The sequence below is a fragment of the Macaca nemestrina genome, chromosome 20 (genome assembly GCF_043159975.1).
Source record: "Macaca nemestrina isolate mMacNem1 chromosome 20, mMacNem.hap1, whole genome shotgun sequence".
Classification (NCBI taxonomy): Eukaryota; Metazoa; Chordata; class Mammalia; order Primates; family Cercopithecidae; genus Macaca; species Macaca nemestrina.
In genome coordinates, this window is record NC_092144.1 from 22,793,353 (window position 1) to 22,815,113 (window position 21,761).

The 21,761-nt window shown below is 36.5% G+C and overlaps 1 protein-coding gene and 1 long non-coding RNA gene across 14 annotated transcripts in view; one reads left to right on the forward strand and one right to left on the reverse strand.

Annotated features, from left to right (window-relative positions):
- Positions 1 to 20,043, forward strand: part of LOC105494280 (zinc finger protein 254) — a 91,483-nt gene extending 71,440 nt beyond the window's left edge. For all 13 annotated transcript variants that reach the window (XM_071088052.1, XM_071088051.1, XM_071088053.1 and 10 more), the window contains one exon: positions 14,064 to 20,043. In XM_071088052.1, coding sequence (XP_070944153.1) covers positions 14,064 to 15,793 — 1,730 coding nt within the window. In that variant the 3' untranslated portion in view covers positions 15,794 to 20,043. The remainder of the gene's footprint in view (positions 1 to 14,063) is intronic.
- Positions 1 to 21,761, reverse strand: part of LOC105494273 (uncharacterized) — a 49,261-nt gene that overhangs the window by 1,510 nt on the left and 25,990 nt on the right. The gene's annotated exons all lie outside the window — the stretch shown is intronic.

The window sequence follows — 21,761 nt, forward strand, 5'->3', positions numbered from 1 at the left end:
TACAAAAAGAGTGTACAATCTGACTTCTTTTTTCTTGTTTTGTGGACAGACAGATATCTCCATAATTTTGAGATACTCTGTTAAACTGTTTTTTAAGTTCTCTTTTTGCATCACGTCTGAAATGTGTGACAGTAGTAGTTTCTGTTCTATTGGTTTTTTTTTTTTTTCCTGCACATTTCATCCCAGTTTTCATTACTGTAGTCTTGAAATCTACTTTGAAATTATAAAGTAGGATGTCCTTCTGCTTCCTTTTTTTTCCTCAAGATTGCTTTGGCTATTCAAAGTTTATTGTAGTTTCATGTATATTTTAGGATTGTATTTTTTATTACTGTGAAGAAAAACGCTGGAATTTTGATAGGGAGTTCATTGAATCTACAGGTCACTTTGGATAATATGGCAGTTTCACAATACTTACTCTTTCAATAGAAATAAAATATTTTAAAATTTATTTGTGTCCTCTAATTTTGTTCATTGATGTATCTTTCACTTAAAAGATTTATGAACTCCTTGTTTAAATTTGTTCTAAAATTGATTATTTCATTGGTATTGTATGTAAGATTGTTTTTTTCCTTTATTTTATCAGATAGTTTGTTTTAAGTGTATGGAACCATCACTTATACTTGTATGTTAATTTTATATTTTGCTAATTAACTGAGTGTATTCATTAGTTTAAACAGGTTTTAATATACTATATTTATATCTATATATGTGATTACATGATCTACAAACAGCAACATTTTACTTATTGGTCTTCAATTTCAATGACTTTAAATTTTTCTTTTGACTATTTTGTCTTCTATATACTTCGAGTGCTGTGTTAAAATAGAAGCTAGTTTTGCATTAGTGTCTAAATTTGAAGGAGCAGCCTGGCGCAGTGGCTCACGCCTGTAATCCCAGCACTTTGGGAGGCCGAGGCGGGTGGATCATGAGGTCAGGAGATGGAGACCATCCTGGCTAACACTGTGAAACCCCGTCTGTACTAAAAATACAAAAAATTAGCTGGGCGTGGTGGCGGGTGCCTGTAGTCCCAGCTACTCGGGAGGCTGACGCAGGAGAATGGCGTGAACCTGGGAGGCGGAGCTTACAGTGAGCCGAGATCGCGCCACTGTACTCCAGCCTGGGCAACAGAGGGAGACTCCGTCTCAAAAAAAAAATTTTTTTTTGAAGGAGCAAACACCTCTTCAAGTTTTTACAAACTGGTTTCAGAAAGTAAATATGTATTTTTGTTGGGCCCGCAGAGTGATAAAATGCCCTCTGGGTTTGTAGTAAAGAGGGGTTGTAGCTTGGCCTTAAGGCTGCTGAGTTTGCACAAGGGTCCACCTTTAGTTGTCTTGTTAAAAGGAGCGTGGATAGTTGTAATTCTCATTTAATTTTTGGACAGAGTGAATATCCTTCAGGACTTTGCTCTGCAGGGCAGACCCAAGGGCAGGTTTCTGCAGTCAGGCCTGCGTATGGTGGGTTTTATATCAGGATGTGGATGACAAGTACAAGAGCGGATTTTCCCAGGTAGCTTTGGGTTTCTACATAGGCAAAACTGGCCATGAACTATGGCTCAGGGAGCTGGAATTGAGTCATGGAACTGCTCCAGGGACCACAGTAAAGGTCAAGGTCTGCAGGCCTGCCAGCATGGCTATAAATGGGTATCTTTCTCCAGGCCTCTGGAAAGGCAGGACCTCCCCCACACTGTGACTGGGAAGAGTTTGGGACATTTACAGAGTAAGTTTAAAATTCTCAGGGGAACCAAGTTCGGTGGAACAATTTCTTGTCTGTAGCCAGAAACAGTAGTTCTGTAGTTTGCCACCTGAATGAGGGCCTGCCTTCTAAAAAGGATTACCTTCAATCTTGCGCTTTAGCAGAGTTTCACAACTCCTTTCCTGGATCTCAGAGTTCTTTTAAAGGCACTTATTTTTGAGCTGGGGTCTTGTAACATAACCCAGGCAGGTCTTAATATTTTGACTGAAAGCAATTCTCCAACTTTTATGTACCATGTAGCTGTCATTACAGGTGTGAACCATGGTGCCTGGTTCTCTCATAAAGGCATTTTTGTCAGCAATGGCTGACAGATTTTCTTGCTGTTGGAGAATAAGCAAATAGGGCACCTTTAATTTTTTATCTTATTAATGTCACTCTCCATATAAATTTTTACTATTTTCTACTTCAAATTTGTCTGTAATTTTAGATTCAGACATTTAGGGCAATATACTAGAATATACATGTTGTGTCTGAATTAAATTAGATAATTAGTATGCAGGCCGGCAAAAAGGAATTAGAGAGCCGGGTACAGTGGCTCATGCCTGTAATCCCAGCACTTTGGGAGACTGAGGCGGGTAGATCACGAGGTCAGGAGATCGAGACCATCCTGGCTAACACTTTGAAACCCCATCCCTACTAAAAATACAAAAAATTAGCTGGGCATGGCAGCACGCACCTGTAGTCCCAGCTACTAGCGAACCTGAGGCAGGAGAATCACTTGAACCTGGGAGGTGGAGGTTGTGGTGAGCCAAGATTGTGCCACTGCACTCTAGCCTGGGAGACAGAGCGGAGACTCCGTCTCAAAAGAAAAGGAATTATAGAAATTTCAACCACTTTTATCAGCCTATATCTAAATAATAACATAATTTATTCCCCCAATATTTGTTTTATATGTGAGGCTCTAACCATATTCTGCTAAATATATACATAATTTAGCAATGTAAGACTATTCTTTGCTTCTAAACTTGGATTACAGTAGTTTTTGGTGTAAAATAGCATATATTTAAAACATAAAAGTTGACTATCTTATCTATTGAATGCTTATCTATTAAAAGTTTCTCATTAGCATCTCCTATTTACGATTTTACTGCATTTTGTCTAAAATTTTATTGCCACATAACAGATGCCAGTAATTTAAAACGCCTGCTTTCCCTGAATGCACAGTTACAGTCAAACATTGCGCTTATCTAGACAAATTATTTGTTAATGTACATTATTGTTGCCAACTAGATTTTATGAGTAAACATTTCTTTCATTATTGTCTTACGGTTCTATATTAGTGTTTTTTTTAGTGCAAGTTTCTTAATATCAGTTTATTTTGTCTTGATTTCATGCATTTTAATTTTAGACAATTTACAATTCTGTTTGTATACTTTAAGTCAGTGTCTGGTTTAATTAAAAGATAAATGAGCCATATGTCTATCACAGTCAGATTATATGTGTGTGTTTATAGCTACAAATATGACCCAAATTTGGTTATAGTTTACTTGTATATATTGTATATATTCTTTCTTAGCTCATTTTCTTTTTCTTTTCTTTTTGTTTTCAGACAGAGTTTTGCACTTGTTGCCAAGGCTAGAGTGCAGTGCATGATCTTGGCTCACTGCAACCTCTGCCTCTCGGGTTCAAGTGATTCTCCAGCCTCAGTCTCCTGAGTAGCTGGGATTACAGGCATGTGCCACCATCCCTGGCTAATTTTGTATTTATTTATTTATTTATTTTTTAGTAGAGATGGGGTTTGCCATGTTAGTCAGGCTGGTCTCGAACTCCTGACCTCAGGTGATCAGCTTGCCTTGGCCTCCCAAAGTGCTGGGATTACAGGCATGAGCCACCGTGCCTGGCCTCTTAGCTCATTTTCAATGTTGGTTTTATCTTGTCTAAGTCAGTAGCCTTGGAAATAGTCTTATTTTCGCCATGTGTTTAATGATAAATATGTATTTCTTTTGTGTGAGAAAAGCACTTTTGTGATTTGAAGGTAATTTTTAAAAAGATGTATATTGTATTTTTTCCAGTTAAAAAAAATATATTTGTTGTAAAAACACTTAACATATAATTTACCTTCTTAAATCTATTTAAATGTACATGTCAGGGCCAGGCATGGTGGTGGCTCCCATCTTTAAAACCAGGATTTTGAGAGGCCAGGACAGGAGGATTGCTTGAGCCTAAAAGTTTGAGACAAACCTGGGCAAAATATGGAGACACCCTCTCCACAAACATTTTTTTTTTTTTTCTAAAAAATAGCCAGGCATGGTGGTGTACACCTATGGTCCCAGCTACTTTTTTTTTGTTTTGGTTTTTGAGACGGAGTCTCGCTCTGCCACCCAGGCTGGAATGCAGTGGCCGGATCTCAGCTCACTGCAAGCTCCGCCTCCTGGGGTTATGCCATTCTCCTGCCTCAGCTTCCCGAGTAGCTGGGACTAAAGGCGCCTGCCACGTTGCCTGGCTAGTTTTTTTGTATTTTTTAGTAGAGACGGGGTTTCAGCGTGTTAGCCAGGATGATCTCGATCTCCTGACCTCGTGATCCGCCCGTCTTGGCCTCCCAAAGTGCTGGGATTACAGGCTTCAGCCACCGCGCCCGGCCAAGTCCCAGCTACTTTAGAGATTGAGGGGCAGGATTACTTGAGCCTGGGATTGTGAGGCTGTAGCGAGCCATAGTTGTGCCATTGCATTCAATCTTGGGTTACAGATTGAGACCCTGTTTCTAAAAAAACAAAAAACAAAACCTGTATATTTCAGGCATGTTAACTATATTCACATTGTTATGCAAAAGACTTCTAGAAATTTTACGTCTTCTAAAACAAAACTCAATATCCATTAAATAACATTTACTTGTTTTATGTTCTCTCCAGCCCTTGAAAAACACCCTTCCACTTTCTGTTTTTATGAGTGTGACTATTTTATATATTTCATATAAGTAAAATCATAACATCCATCATTTCGTAACTGGTTTATTTCAGTGGACATAATATTCTCAAAGTGTATCTTTAAATGTGACAAGATTTTTTTTTTTTTTTTTTGAGACGGAGTCTCGCTCTGTGGCCCAGGCTGGAGTGCAGTGGCCGGATCTCAGCTCACTGCAAGCTCCGCCTCCCGGGTTCACGCCATTCTCCTGCCTCAGCCTCCCGAGTAGCTGGGACTACAGGCGCCCGCCACCTCGCCCGGCTAGTTTTTTTGTATTTTGTAGTAGAGACGGGGTTTCACCGTGTTAGCCAGGATGGTCTCGATCTCCTGACCTCGTGATCCGCCCATCTCGGCCTCCCAAAGTGCTGGGATTACAGGCTTGAGCCACCGCGCCCGGCCGACAAGATTTTTTTTATAAGGCTGAATAATATTCCATTGTATCAAACATGTCTTCAAGGTCTTTTGTTGCATATTTTAGATACAGATTCATAAATGTAATTGCTGTATTTGATAATAATTTTATTTTTATTTGAAGTACATTTATAACATTATAAAATAATATGTGCATCCTAGTTTTCTACCAAAAATTCACATGGATTTCTTTTTTTTTTTTTGAGACAGAGTCTCCCTTTGTCACCCAGGCTGGAGTTTAGTGGCACGATCTTGACTCACTGCAACCTCTACCTCCCAGGTTCAAGCAATTCTCCTGCCTCAGCCTCCTGAGTAGCTGGGATTACAGGCACGTGCCACCACATCTAGCCAATTTTTGCATTTTTAGTAGAGATGGGGTGTCACCATGTTGGTCAGGCTGGTCTTGAACTCCTGACCTTGAAATCTGCCCGCATCAGCCTCCCAAAGTTCTGGGACTACAGGCGTGAGCCACCTTGCCTGGCCAAGGGTTTTATTGCATCATCAACAGATTTGGTGTTTTTAAAAAATTGATAGTGGCCATTTACATGGGTGTGAGGGAATTTTTTTTTCATTGTTATTTTTATGCATTTCTCTAGAAATGAGAAATTTTGTGTGTCCTTTTAAATTTTTTTGTGTTTTTTTGATGAAAATGTATTTCAATTATTTGCCTATTTCTAAATAAATTCATTCAAATTTATTGTTTAGTTTTAAAAGTTGTTTACATTTTTTGAATATTGACTCCTATCACATGTGATTTGTAAATATTTTCACCCATTTTCTATGAGGTCCTATTCCTCTGTTAAATGTTTACTTAGATGTGCAGAAATTTTGAAGTGTAGTGTAGATTTTTCTGTTTTTTTCTTTGTTGCTTATGCATTTAATGTTGTATCTAAGAAAGTGGCGCCAAGATTATTGTCATGTGTTTCCCCTATATATTTTTAAATGATGAAGAAGTTATGCGGCCTGAAGCGGCGCCTCACACCTGTAATCCTAGTGCTTTGGGAGCCTGAGGGAGGTGGATCATGAGGTCAGGAGTTTGAGACCAGCCTGGCCAATATGGTGAAACCCTGTTTCTACTAAAAATACAAAAAATTAGCCAGGCATGGTGGTGGGTGCCTGTAATCCCAGCTACTCAGGAGGCCAAGCCAGGAGAATAACTTAAATCCAGGAGACGGAGGTTGGAGTGAGGAGAGACCATGCCACTGCACTCCATCCAACCTGGGCAACAGAGTGAGATTCTGACTCAAAAAACAAAAAATGTTAACTTCTTATGTCTAATGAAAAGATTTTTCCACATATTGTTTAAGGAAATAATCAAACTTTAATTTTTTTAATTTGTTTAATTTGTTTCGAGACGAAGCCTCACTTTGTTGCCCAGGCTAGAGTGCAGTGACACAATCTCGGCTCACTGCAACATCTGCCTCCTAGGTTCAAGTGATTCTCCTTTCTCAGCCTCCTGAGCAGCTGGGACCACATGTGTGTGTGACCATGCCTGGTGAATTTTTGTGTTTTTAGTAGAGACGGGGTTTCACCATATTGGCCAGGCTGTTCTCGAACTCCTCGGGTGATCTACCTGCCTCAGCCTCCCAAAGTGCTGGGAGTATAGGTGTCAGCCATGACACCCAGCCTTATTCGTTTGTTCTTGAGATAGGGTCGCACTCTCTCAACCAGGCTGGTTTGCAGTGTTGTGATCATGGCTCTCTGCAGCCTCAACCTCCCAAACTCAGAAAATTCTCTGATTTCAGCCTCTCAGGTAGCTGGGTTATTAGTATGTAGCATCATGCCCTGCCAATTTTTTTGTATTTTTGGTTGAGACAGGGTTTTACCACATTGCTGAGACTGGTCCCAAACTTCTGAGATCCAGTGATCAGCCCACCTTAATCTCCCAAAGTCCTGATATTACATTTTTTTTTTTTTTTTTTGAGACGGAGTCTCGCTCTGTCGCCCAGGCTGGAGTGCAGTGGCTGGATCTCAGCTCACTGCAAGCTCCGCCTCCCGGGTTCACACCATTCTCCTGCCTCAGCCTCTCGAGTAGCTGGGACTACAGGCGCCCACCACCTCGCCCGGCTAGTTTTTTTTTTTTCTTTAGTAGAGACGGGGTTTCACCGGGTTAGCCAGGATGGTCTCGATGTCCTGACCTTGTGATCTGCCCGTCTCGGCCTCCCAAAGTGCCGGGATTACAGGCTTGAGCCACCGCGCCCAGCCTACATTTCTTTTTATTAAGTAGTTTAATTAATTTATATTTAAAATTATTTCTTAAAATGAAATTACTAGTTTTATTGCTATTGTTTTATGTGTTTGAGTGGTATATTTTTCCTTATTTACTGTTTTATTGCCTTTTATTTGTGTAGTGACAAGCTTGAATTATTAAATTTTGTTTTGCATAGTTTCTAGAAATATTATCTTCATAATCATCTTGTGTATTAGTCTGTTTTCATGCTGCTGATAAAGACATACCTCAGACTGGGCAATTTACAAAAGAAAGAGGTTTATTGGTCTTACAGTTTCGTGTGACTGAGGAGTCATCACAATCATGGTGGAAAGTGAAAGGCATGTCCCCCATGGTGGCAGACAAAAGAAAGAGAGCTTGTGCAGGAAAGCTGCCTTATAAAGCCTTCAGATTTCATGAGACTTATTCACTATCATGAGAACAGCACAGAAAAGATCTGCCCCCATGATTCAATTCCTGCTACCACGTCCCTCCCACAACATATGGAAATTAAAGATGAGTCTTGGGCTGGGACACGGCTAAACCATATCATGTTAAAAATGGAGTTCACGTAAAACATCTAAAAATTAAAACAATCTATTTTAATCTCATGACAACTTCAATTGAATATAAAATTATACCTCTGTATTTTTCAGTTTATTAATATTAAAATTTATTTTGTGTATTAACATTTATGCAGATTTTTATTGTTTTGAATATTCTACAGAAGAGCTCTTAAGGGTTTTATGTGTCATCATTATGATAGTAAAGATTCATACATTTGCATGTTTACATTTAATAGCTTTATTTTTATGTATGGTTTTATGATGCTGTCCAGTATTATTTTATTTTTAAACAAAATTGACGCATTTTACCTTCTTTTTTGTCGTTTTTGTTGTTGTTGAGACGGAGTCTCCCTCTGTTGCCCAGGCTGGAGTGCAGTGGCGCATTCTTGGCTCACTGCAAGCTTCGCCTCCTGGGTTCATGCCATTCTCCTGCGTCAGCCTCCTGAGTAGCTTGGACTACAGGTGCACCCCACTACGCCCAGCTAATTTTGTTTTTATTTTGTATTTTTAGTAGAAACAGGGTTTCACCATGTTAGCCAGGATGGTCTCGATCTCCTGACCTTGTGATCCACCTGCCTCAGCCTCCCAAAGTGCTGGGATTACAGGTGTGAGCCACCGTGCCCGGCCCATTTCTTTTTTCTTTTTTTTTTTTTTTTTTTGAGACGGAGTCTGGCTCTGTCACCCAGGCTGGAATGCAGTGGCGCGATCTCAGCTCACTGCAACCCCTGCCTCCCGGGTTCACACCATTCTCCTGCCTCAGCCTCTGGAGTACCTGGGACTACAGGTGCCCACCACCACGCCTGGCTAATTTTTTGTATTTTTAGTAGAAACAGGGTTTCACTGTGTTCACCAGGATGGTCTCGATTTCCTGACCTTGTGATCCTCCCGCCTCGGCCTCCCAAAGTGCTGGGATTACAGGCGTGAGCCACCGCGCCCGGCATGCAGAGTCTCTGCTGTATTACTCAGGCTGATCTGAATCTCCTGGTCTTTAGTGTTGTGACAGCTTTGGCCTCCTAAAACTGTAGAATTACAGGTATAAGCCACAATGTCTGGCCACCATGTAGCATTTTTTTGCAGAACTGTGCTACTGGTGATGAGCTCCCTCACCTTTTATTTTGGAAATTTTAAATTTTCATCTTACTCTTAAAGGGAAATAAATTTAAATCAAATATTCTTGGTTACAATTTTTTTCTTTTATTACATCAAAATTTGGGAAGTTCTCACCCTTTATCTTCAAGTAACCACTGTATTATTTTTTTCCCATATCCTTCTTCTAAGATTCCCTTAATGAATATATTGATCTATTTGATGGTATCTAATTAAGTTTTACATTCCATGTTTTAATTTTGTTTTGCAATTTTATATTTTTGTGTTATATATTCTAGCGTATGCCACCGCACATCTGTTATTTGTGTTTTGATTTTGTAGTATATATCATAATTGTGCATGATAATATTTAACTTTGTACAATTTAAGACAATGTGGAGAAAAATCAAATAGGAATCAGCCATATGTCTTTTTCCAGTGGAATTATTTCTATTTTTGTTTGCCTGTGTAAATGTTATCCTTGTTTTTTGTTGTTGTTGTTGTTTTGTTTTTTGTTTTTTTCCGAGACAAATTTTTGCTCTTGTTGACCAGGCTGGAGTGCGGTGGCATGATCTCGGCTCACTGCAACCTCTGCCTTCCAGGTTCAAGTGATTTTCCTGCCTCAGCCTCCCGAGTAGCTGGGATTACAGGTGCCCACCACCACGCCTGGCTAATTTTTGTATTTTTAGTAGAGACAGTTTACCACGTTGGCCAGACTGGTTCCAACTCTTGACCTCTTGATCCTCCCTTTTCAGCCTCCCAAAGTGATTACAGGCATGAGCCACTGCACCTGGCTACCCTTGTTGTTGTTGTTGTTTTAATTACTTGTATATGTGTCGTTTAGGTTTGTTGTGAATGGTTTTCTAATCCTGTGTAGATGAGTACTCATAAAATTCTTGTAATTTCAACATCCTATTTATGAATCTATATGATTTTTGTTGGGAGAAACACTTGGATTTGAATATAATTTATAACTATCATAACTCTGTATCTCTTTTGGGTATTATTGTTTACTTGTCAAAAAAATAACAAAATTTACCACAAAATATTTTTAAATATTCAGTTTAGTCATATTAATTATCTTGACATTGCCATGCAACACATTGCTAAAATGTTTTTATCTTGCAAAGCTAAATCTTAATACATATTGATTACCAATTGTTCCTTTTTTTTTTTCTTTTTTGAGGTGGAGTCTTGCTCTGTCACCCAGGCTGAAGTGCAGTGGTGCCATCTCAGCTCGCTGCAACCTCCACCTCCCAGGTTCAAGTGATTCTCGTGCCTCAGCCTCCTGAGTAGCTCAGATTACAGGTGCCTACCATCATGCCTGGCTAATTTTTGTATTTTTATTAGAGATGGGGTTTCACCATGTTGGCCAGGCTCATTTTAAACTCCTGACTTTAGGTGATCCACCCACTTGGGTCTCTCAAAGTGCTCGGATTACAGGTGTGAGCCACCACGCCTGGCCCCAATTTTTTCTGTTTTATGGCAGTTTGTGAACACCACTCTGTTCTTTGTTTCTAAGAGTGTAACTCTCATTTCATTTTGCATAATGCCATCAACATTTATCTTTACAGTTGGTACAATATTTCCTGCTTTTTGAAGACTGAGTAATATTTCAGAATTTTTATATTTCAAATTATGTCTACTGAATGATTTGGTGAAAGAAATTTGCATTGCTTTTACCTATTGGCTTGCAGTAACAATGCTGCAGTAATTATGAGTATGTAAATGACTCCTTATATGACCATATATGTGAATGTTTATATATGTGCTGCATTCTATTTTATTAGTCTACTTTTTCACCTTTATACTTATACCAAATTGTTTTAATTCTGTAGCTTTGTAGTGTGTTTTAATCAAGAACTTTAATGCCTGCAGCATTGTTCCTTTTATTTTTTGAAGATTGTTGGGTACTTTATTGTCTCTTGCGATTCTGTATACTTTTGGGGTTGCTGTTCCTGTTTCTTCAAAAATGCAGTGAGAAATTTGAAAAACATTGCATTAAGTCTGTGGATTGCATTGAGCAGGATGGACCTTTTCACAATATTAACTATTTCAACCTTTGTATAAAAGCACACTCAAGGGTGTGTTGTTTAATTTCTATATATTTGTAAATTTTTCAGTTTTTCTCTCATTGTTGGATACTCATACTCCATTTTACTCATAGAAAGTAGTTCATGGAAGTTTACTTTTAAAAATTTTTGGTAAGACTTCCTTTTTGGCTTAAGATGTGGTTTATCAAGGAAAATGTATGAGCTATTGAGAAGGGTGTATATTCTGATGTTGTTGAGGAGTGTTCTCTATAACTCTGGAATAATTGTTTTATACTGCCTTTAAGTAGTCTGTTTGCTTATTAACATTCTTTCTTGTTTTATTTTTATTACAGTAAGTATGGTATTAAAATATCTTGCTATAATTATATTGCTTTCTGTGTGTTTCTTCCATTCTGTCAATATTTGCTCTATATATTTGGAACCCTAATGTGAGACACACACACATGCACACGCACAGACACAAATTTTTCATAGGTTCCCAGTGAATAAATCTATTATTTTTTGATGTCCTTCTTTGTTTCTTTGGAGTTTCAATTTCAAGTACATTTTATAAAATATTATAATTTTTCACTTAAGATGTAGCTTGTGTAAGATTATTTTGACTGTTTCTGCTCTCATTTGATTAATATTTTCATGGAATGTCTACTTTCTTCCTACCTCTTCCAGTCTTTTTTTATCATTAGATTTCAACTGACTCTTGTAGAAAGGCAAGATGAATCTCGGTCTTTAAAATATTTTAATAAAACTATTTATTGAAAGTATGTCTCAATTTAAAAGTTAATTTTATATATATTTAAATAATTTTCTGAAATAGATTGTTACTTTATTAAGTATTTTATTTGATTCTTGTGTCTTTGTCTTTTATTCTCTTTCCATCTTTCTTTGTGTCTTTTTGATATTTGTATTGATAGGCTTTCACTTATTTTGTTTTGTGTATTTATACAAATATTTTTGTGGTACCTTGGGGTATTACATATAACCTCTAAAAGATACAACAACATATTTTAATCTGGTAAATAAACTTACGTTGTATACAAAAATTTGTTCTTATTACACCTTCCCTCAAATTTGTCATAGATGTTGTTAATGGTATCTTTTTATATTGTATATTCATTAATGAATATTTATGATGATTTCTATGCTTTTATCCTTCAAATTTCAGAGAATAATTAAAAATGTTTTCTGCATCACTAGGGTAATGCTAAGAAATTCTACTTTTGTGTATTTGCATATTTTTTCCTAGAAAATCATGTATTTTTATATTATTCTGGTTTTTTTTTTTTTAAAAAAAATCATGTTATTTTCAGTAGAATGAACTGTTTTCAGCACCTTTTATCTGTAGGGCATATGCACTTCCAATATACTTTTTTAGAATTTGGTTACTTTGGAAGGTGTTTACTTTTTTTATTTGGGAGGACAGATTCACTGATGGTATTATTCTCAATTAATTGAAGCTATTTTTTTTTTTCACAATTTTTTTCATGACTACATCACACAGTTCCCTTATGGCCTGCAAAATTTCTGTTAACAGTTCACTGATTATCTCATAAGAGTATGTTTGTAAATGGCACATCACTTCTTTTCTTTTCTTTTTTTTTTTTTTTTTTTTTTTTTTGTGCAGACAGAGTCTCACTGTATCCCTCAGCCAGGCTGGAGTGTAGTGGTGTGACGTGAGCTCACTGCAATCTCCACTTAAGGGGTTCAGGTGGTTCTCCAGCCTCAGCTTCCTGAGTAGCTGGGATTACAGGCATACACCACCATGCCTGGCTAATTTTTGTAGTTTTAGTAGAGATGGAGTTTTGCCATGTTGGTCAGGTTGGTCTCAAACTCCTGACCTCAGGTGATCAGCCCACCTCAGCCTCCCAAAGTGCCTGGATTACAGGTGTGAGCCACTGTGCCTGACCTGGCACATCAGTTTTATCTTGCAGCTTCAAAGATAATCTTTTTGTCTGTGACTTTTGAAATTGTGCTTATGTATGTGTTTGTAATAAATGTCTTTTTGTTATTCTAGTTTGTTTGTTGAACTTTTTAATTTTTACATCTTTTTTTTTTTTTTTTTTTTTTTTTTACTTTCAGGATCTGTCAGTTTTTTGGTGTATATTTTATCTCCACAATTTCTGTTTTTTGATATCTTAAATATTTTTTATTCTCATCATCATTTTTCTAATTTTCCATAGTTGTCTCTGTACCTATTTTAATCAGTTTATTACCAAATATTAAAATTAATGTATACATCTTTTTTATGGTTTCTTTCAGAAAATTATATATTTTTGGTGGTATTGTATTGTCCTATTTTGTATATATTATAATCTTTGATTGAGATTTGGACATTAAAAAAAGCTTCTTGTCAAAATCTTTATAATGTAGCTTTGTCCTGGCATATTCTGAAAACAATTTTCTTGCCTGTTGATTATGAGAGTTCCTTAAACATGTTCTTAGGATATGTGTTGTCTGAAATTTTGTGTTTATTCTTTAGTTAAGAGAGTTTACTCATGTTACTTCGTAGAGTCAGTCATCACTTGCTACACCTGTTCCATTTCTGTGGCACTGCAGTCTGTCTGCTGCTGTATGTAACGTTTTTCTTTGGTCTCAGCAGACTCAAACTCTCATTCCAAAATATACCACCATTTCTTTCAGTACTTTATGTTATGAGAGACAGAAACCAGTGTCAGGAAAAACCACTAAAAGCCAGAAATGACAATGAATGTGCCAGTATTTTACCTTTCTTTTAAAACAGAAACCAAGAGTTGGCAATTTCGTTGTAAAGGCACTATGTTATAGTGGGAACCAGAAAAAGATGTGTTGAGTAAATTTAACAGACTTTTCTTTTTCTTCCACGTGTTTCTTTTGCATTGTGCTCACCTGGGACACTGCACACACTTGACTCATATATAACTTTTCCACAGATGTGTTTTGGTCTGTATGTTTTTGTTACATTTATGTCTATGAAAGAATTAGGGCCTGTGGTATTTTGCAGTGCCATCTTGTTTATGTAGTTTGTATAATTTTATAGGTAAGATTTTAAAACTATATTCATCTGACTCTAGTAAATGGAGTAATTTATTTATTTATTTATTTTTTCAGGTATATGTCCTCGTTTTGCTCAAGACCTTTGGCCAGAGCAGGGCATGGATGATTCTTTTCAAAAAGTAATACTGAGAAGATATGAAAAATACGGACCTGAGAATTTACAGTTAAGAAAAGGCTATAAAAGTGTGGATGAGTGTAAGGTGAACAAAGAAGGTTATAATGGACATAACCAGTGTTTCACAACTGCCCAGAGCAAAGTATTTCAAAGTGATAAATATTTGAAAGTCTTATTTAAATTTTTAAATTCAAACAGACATAAGATAAGACATACTGAAAAGAAATCTTCCAAAGGTAAAAAATGTGTCAAACCATTTTGCATGCTTTCACATAAAACCCAACACAGAAGCATTTATCATAGAGAGATGTCCTACAAATGTAAAGAATGTGGAAAAACCTTTAATTGGTCCTCAACCCTTACTAATCATAGGAAAATTTATACTGAAGAGAAACCCTGCAAATGTGAAGAGTATGGCAAAGCTTCTAAGCAACTCTCAACCCTTACTACACATGAAATAATTCATGCTGGAGAGAAACTCTACAAATGTGAAGAATGTGGTGAAGCTTTTAATCGACCCTCAAATCTTACTACACATAAGATAATTCATACTGGAGAGAAACCTTACAAGTGTGAAGAATGTGGCAAAACATTTATCTGGTCCTCAACCCTTACTGAACATAAGAGAATTCATACTAGAAAGAAACCCTACAACTGTGAAGAATGTGGCAAAGCATTTATATGGTCCTCAACCCTAACTAGACATAAGAGGATGCACACTGGAGAGAAACCCTACAAATGTGAAGAATGTGGCAAAGCTTTTAGCCAATCCTCAACCCTTACTACACATAAGATAATTCATACAGGAGAGAAACGCTACAAATGTTTAGAATGTGGCAAAGCTTTTAAGCAACTCTCAACTCTTACTACACATAAAATAATTCATGTTGGAGAGAAACTCTACAAATGTGAAGAATGTGGCAAAGGTTTTAATCGATCTTCAAATCTTACTACACATAAGATAATTCATACTGGAGAGAAACCTTACAAATGTGAAGAATGTGGCAAAGCTTTTATCTGGTCCTCAACCCTTACTAAACATAAGAGAATTCATACTAGGGAGAAACCCTACAAATGTGAAGAATGTGGCAAGACATTTATATGGTCCTCAACCCTAACTAGACATAAGAGGATGCACACTGGAGAGAAACCCTACAAATGTGAAGAATGTGGCAAAGCTTTTAGCCAATCCTCAACCCTTACTACGCATAAGATAATTCATACTGGAGAGAAACCCTACAAATGTGAAGAATGTGGCAAAGCCTTTAACTGGTCCTCGACTCTTACTAAACATAAGATAATTCATACTGAAGAGAAACCCTACCAATGTGAGAAATGTGGCAAAGCCTTTAAGCAGTCTTCAATCCTTACTAACCATAAGAGAATTCATACTGGAGAGAAACCTTACAAATGTGAAGAATGTGGCAAATCTTTTAGCCGGTCTTCAACTTTTACTAAACATAAGGTAATTCATACTGGAGTAAAACCCTACAAATGTGAAGAATGTGGCAAAGCCTTTTTCTGGTCCTCAACCCTAACTAAACATAAGAGAATTCATACTGGAGAGCAACCCTATAAATGGGGAAAATGTGGCAAAGCTGTTAACCAGCCCTACCTCACCACAGATAGGATAACTCATATTGGAGAGAAATATTGCAAGTATGAATAATGTGCCAAAGCCTATGAAAGTCCTCAATTCTTATTAGATATAAGATTATTCATACTGGAGAGAAACTACAAACCTGAGAGAGGTGCTGTTGCTTTTGACAATACCTCAAACTTTAAAGAAAATCATTCTGCTGAAAAATCCTAGAAATGTGAAGAATGTGACAAAGCCTTTAAATGATTGTCACACTTGATTGTAGGTAAGATAATTCATACTGGAGAACTACCAGTGTGAACAGTGTGGCCAGGCTTCGAACCAATGCTCACACCTTATTGCACAGGAAAGCATTTATACTTCAGAACAAATGTACAAATATAGGCAAAGTAAAAAAGCCATTAATGCCTGCCCACATCTTACTCAAAATCATAGAGTTCATACTAAATAAAAGCATTAAAATCTACTCTCAGAAGATCAGAAAATATGTTTTTAAAGTATAGAAGAATATTTATTTTGTAAAAGCATTACAAATATGAAGAGGATTGTAATATCTTTACTTGCATCACAGATCTTATTGTACACATTTTGTACTAGAGAAAAACCCTCAGGCAGTTGTTAAAATTGTGTTGAACATCAGGGAGTTTATATTGAAGAAAACCCTGCAAGTGTAATGAATTTGGAAAAACATTTTTTCAAAAACTACAAATTATAAACCACTGAGGTGTTCATCTAAAATATATTTTTGTAGATGCATTAAATATGAATGATAATCCAAAATTAAGTCTATATGTATATCAGGGAACAATTCACAGTAGAAATATCTAGGGTGCTCAAACATTAGACATTACACTAAATCAGAGTGCTGAGTAGAAAATAATACAAACTAAAATTTGTGTAAACATTATTTGTATATAACTTTACATTCAAAGTACTTTTAAAAAAATACATTTTTTAAAAAGTGAATGTGTTAAACTCTTAAATTACTTCATACTGTTTCATCTTTCCTAGTGTATTCACATGTGAAAGCATGTGACTAATTGTTGCTGCATAAAATATATGAGATTTTTATTAGGCATTATTTATGATCTTTTCTATGAAAAGATAAGGACATTAAAATGTAAGATGCATGATGAAAATTTAAGTAGAGAGGCTCTTTGTGGTTAACTTATAATATTGAGTGATGCATGAGGTAGGTGTTCACTATGAATGAAAAATATTCTTAATTTTAGTTAAAATTAAGTTATATGTTATTTTATTAATTGTACTTCTATGGAATAATATGCAGTATATTTTTAAATTATAAATTATGTGTGAACTTAGCTTTTCAATTCAACATTTTTAACATGTTAAATACTATTGTGAATTCAATGAAGTGTTCTCATGCCACTAACATTAACCTATTCCACTTTATTCAAGGGTGTAGGTAAAAGATGATAACAATACACTTTTGTAAGATAATGGACTGTCATCTCTGGGAATCTTTTTTGCCAGTGACTTTAAATTGCCAATAAGTTAAAGAATATTGTTCCTATAGGTTAAATTTTTATTCTTATTTTCAGATTTAAATTTATTTTTCTTAATTTTTGTGGATACATAATATGTGTATATATGTATGCCATTTATGGTATATTTTGATGCAGGCATACTCTATATAATAATCACATTAGAGGAAATGAGATATCCATTACCTCTAGCATTTATTCTTTTTACTACAAGCAATTCAATTCTACTGTTTTAGTTATTTTTAAATTTACAATTGTTATTGACTACAGGGTCATTTTTATGGTCATAATAAAAAATTATATACAAACATGTAAAATCCATACATTTCTGAGTTCTGAATATTTTTAAAAATTTTAGTATATTTTTCTTTGAACATGTGGCCTCTGCCCGCAAGCACATATGGACTCTTAGAATTGATTTACATAAAATTAAATATATATAAATCTGTTAAAGATAAACCTTAGGTGTAAATAAATTATGGAGTAAGTATGTTTGTGTGAGTACAGGTTTGAAAGTTTTTAGCAGCAAAAAGCAATATTGGAACAAAATAAATTATTTTAATAAGGTGTCTAATTTACTAGAAAACAAAAATTTTCAAAAATGCTGAAACCAAATTCATGCTATTTGCTTTGTGTTGAATTTATTACTGTACAGTCTTTGGGCTTATGATTCAGAATCTCCCCATGCAGATTCTATGTTTTAACTTGACTGGTACTCGTGCTAGACCCACAACTTTTTTTTTTTGTTACTTGTTTGCTTGTTTGTTTATCTATTTATTTTTGAGACAGAGTCTTGCTCTGTCACCAAGGCTGAAGTTCAATGGTGCGATCTCAGCTCACTGTAATCTCTGCCTTTTACGTTCAAGCAATTCTCCTGCCTCAGCCTCCCAAGTAGCTGGGATTACAGGTGCCCGCCACCATGCCCAGCTAATTTTTGTATTTTTAGTAGAGATGAGGTTTCACCATGTTGGTCAGGCTGGTCTTCAACTCCTGACCTTAGGTGATCCACCCACGTTGGCCTCTGAAAGTCCTGGGATTACAGGCGTGAGCCAGTATGCCTGACCTGTGTAATAGTTTTAGAAGTATTATGTGAGCTGGTCTGTAATTATAAGAATATATATATTTTTAATTTTGCTGTTCCTTAAGTTATTGGGGTACATGTGGTATTTGGTTAGATGAATAAGTTCTTAAGTGGTGACCTGTGAGATCCTGGTGCAATCATCATCTGAGCAGGATACACTCCACCATATAAGTTGTCTTTTATCTCCCCCCGCCACTCTTTCCCCAAAGTCCCCAAAGTTCATTGTATAATTCTTATGCTTTTGTGTCCTCATAGCTTATCTCCCACATATCAGTGAGAACATATGATGTTTGGTTTTCTATTCCTGAGTTACTTCACTTAGAATTACAGTCTCCAGTCTCATCCAGGTCATTGCAAATGCTGTTAATTCATTCCTTTTTGTGGCTGAGTAGTAGTCCGGGGTGTGTGTGTGTGTGTGTGTGTGTGTGTGTGTGTGTGTGTGTGTATCCACTCATTGATTGCTGGGCATTTCAGTTGGTTCTGTGATTTTTTTAGTTGCGAATTGTGCTGCTAGAAACATGCATGTGCAAGTGTATTTTTCAAATAATGACTAGTTTTTCTCTGGATAGATACCCAGTAGTGGGATTGCTGGATCAAATGGTAGTTCTACTTTTAGTTCTTTAAGGAATATCTACACTGTTTTTCATTGCAGCTGTACTAGTTTACATTCCCACCAGCAGTGTAGAAGTTGTTTGAAATGTTTATTCCTTAGTGCCATAAAGAAATAGCACTTGAACATAATTTGTTTAATAAGGCCATTTTTACTTCCTGCAGAAAGTGCACACTCGCCAGCAGTTTTGCCATGAAAGTACAATGAACAAAGGAGACAGGGTCATTTATAACCTGACGCTTCCACCCTACTGTTGTGTCCGGTTTCCGTTGGCTGGAATGGGACCTCACATTCTGTATTTGTCCTGATTAGCTAGCAACTTAGAACTTTTTAAAAGAGGCAAAGGTAAAGGAGAACAAAGAAAGGAGTGAGTAACTTGTGGAATGCTGAGAAAGGTAAAACCACTTTTAAATAAGGAAGAGGAACGGGCTATGACCTAATGCTTGCGTGGACCACTATAAGCATACCAGGGCAAATATTTAGGAGTACAGGTCTTTGAATAAATTTTGCTTCTAAGAAAAGTTACCATTTATTCCTAATTAGATGGGGGGAAAAAACTTTGAAGAGGAACCTCTACTTTACTTTTTACAAAGTGTTCCCTAATCACCGCATCCACGCCAACATCTACAGTCTTTTGATCTTTTGATTATGACTATTCTTGCAGGAATAAGGTGGTTTTGCATTGTGGTTTTGATTTTCATTTTCCTGATCAATAGTGATGTTGAGCATTTTTTCATATGTTTGTTGTCCATTTGTATATCTTCTTTTGAGAATTATCTTTAGCACAGTTTTTGATTTTTTTTTTTTCTTACTGATTTGTTTGAGTTCCTTGTAGATTCTGTATATTAGTCCTTTGTCAGATGTATAGATTGTGAAGATTTTCTCCCACTCTGTGAGTTGTCTGTTTACTGTTCCTTTTGCCATGCAAAAACTCTCTATTTAATTAAGTCCCAGCTATTTATCTTTGTTTATACTGCATTTGCTTTTGGGTTTTTGGTCATGAAATTTTTGCCTAGCCAATGTCTAGAAGGGTTTTTCCATTGTTATCTTCCAGAATTTTTATAGTTTCAGGTCTTACGTTTAAGTCCTTAATCCATCTTGTGTTGATTTTTTTTTTTTTTTTTTTTTTTTTTTTTAGTAAGGTGAGAGATGAGGATCCGGTTTTATTCTCCTACATGTGGCTAGCCAATTATCCCAACACCATTTGTTGAAATGGGTGTCTTTTCCCCACTTTATGTATTTTTACTTTTTTGAAGATTGCTTGGCTGTAATTATTTCAGTTTATTTCTGGATTCTCTGTTCCATTGGTGTGTGTGTCTATTTTTATACCATGCTGTTTTGGACACTATGATTTTGTAGTATAGTTTGAAATCAGGTAGTGTGGTGCCTCCAGATTTGTTTTTTGCTTAGTTTTTCTTTGGCTCTGTGGGCCCTTTTTTGGTTCCATATGAATTTTAGAATTGTTTTTTCTAACTGTGAAGAATGATGGTAGTATTTTGATGGGAGTTGTGCTGAATTCGTAGATTGCTTTTGGCAGTATGATCATTTTCACAATATTGATTCTACCCATCCTTGAGCATGGAATGTGTTTCCATTTGTTGATGTCATCTATGATTTCTTTCAGTAGTGTTTTGTAGTTTTCCTTTTAGAGGTCTTTTGACTCCTTCATTAGGTATACGCCTAAGTTTTTCTTTTTCTTTTTTTTCAGCTATTGTAAAAGGGGAGTTCTTGATTTAATTCTCCATTTGGTTTCTGTTAGTGAATAAAAGAATAAAAGAGCTACTGATTTGTGTACATTAATCTTGTATCCAGAAACTTTGCTGAATTCTTTTATCAGTTGTAGGAGCCTCTGGAGGAGTCCTTAGGCTTTTCGAGGTAAATATTCATATCATCAGCAACCAGGGACAGCTTGACTTCCTGTTTACTGACTTGGATGCCCTTTATTTCTTTTTCTGGGTAACTCTGGAGGATGTCCAGGACTATGTTGGTGAGAGTGGGCATCCTAGTCTTGTTTCCATTCTCAGAGAGAATACTTTCAACTTTTCCTCATTCAGTATTATGTTGGCTGTGGGTTTGTTGTAGATAGCTTTTATTACCTTAAGCTATTCTTTGTATGCCAACTTTCCTGAGAGGTTTTGTTTGTTTGTTTTGACAGAGTTTTACTCTTGTTGCCCAGGCTGGAGGGCAATGGCATGATCTCGGCTCACCACAACCTCTGCCTCCTGGGTTCAAACGATTCTTCTGTCTCAGCCTCCCAAGTAGCTGAGATTACAGGCACATGTCACCATGCCCGGCTAATTTTTGTACTTGTAGTAGAGACGAGGTTTCATCATATTGGTCAGGCTGGTCTTGAACTCCTGATGTCAGGTGATCTGCCTGCCTCTGCCTCCCAAAGTGCTGGGGTTACAGGCGTGAGCCACCGTGCGCCAGACCAAGCTGAGAGTTTTACTTACAAAGAGATGCTGGATTTTGTCGAATGCTTTTTCTGTGTCTATTGAGATGATCATGCTATTTTTGTTTTCAATTCTATTTTTGTGGTGTATCACATTTGTTGACTTGTGTGTGTCAGACCATCCCTGCATTCCTGCTATGAAACCCACTTTGTCATGGTGCATTATCTTTTTGACATGTTGTTGGATTCGGTTAGCTAGTATTTTTTTAAGGATTTTAGCATCAATGTTTATCAAGGATATTGGCCTGCAGTTTTCTTTCGTAGTTGTGTCTTTTCCTGATTTTGGTACCAGGGTGATGCTGACTTAATAGAATGAATTAGGGAGGGTTCCTTATTTCTCTATCTGGTGGAATAGTGTCAAGAAGATTGGTACCAATTCTTTGAATGTC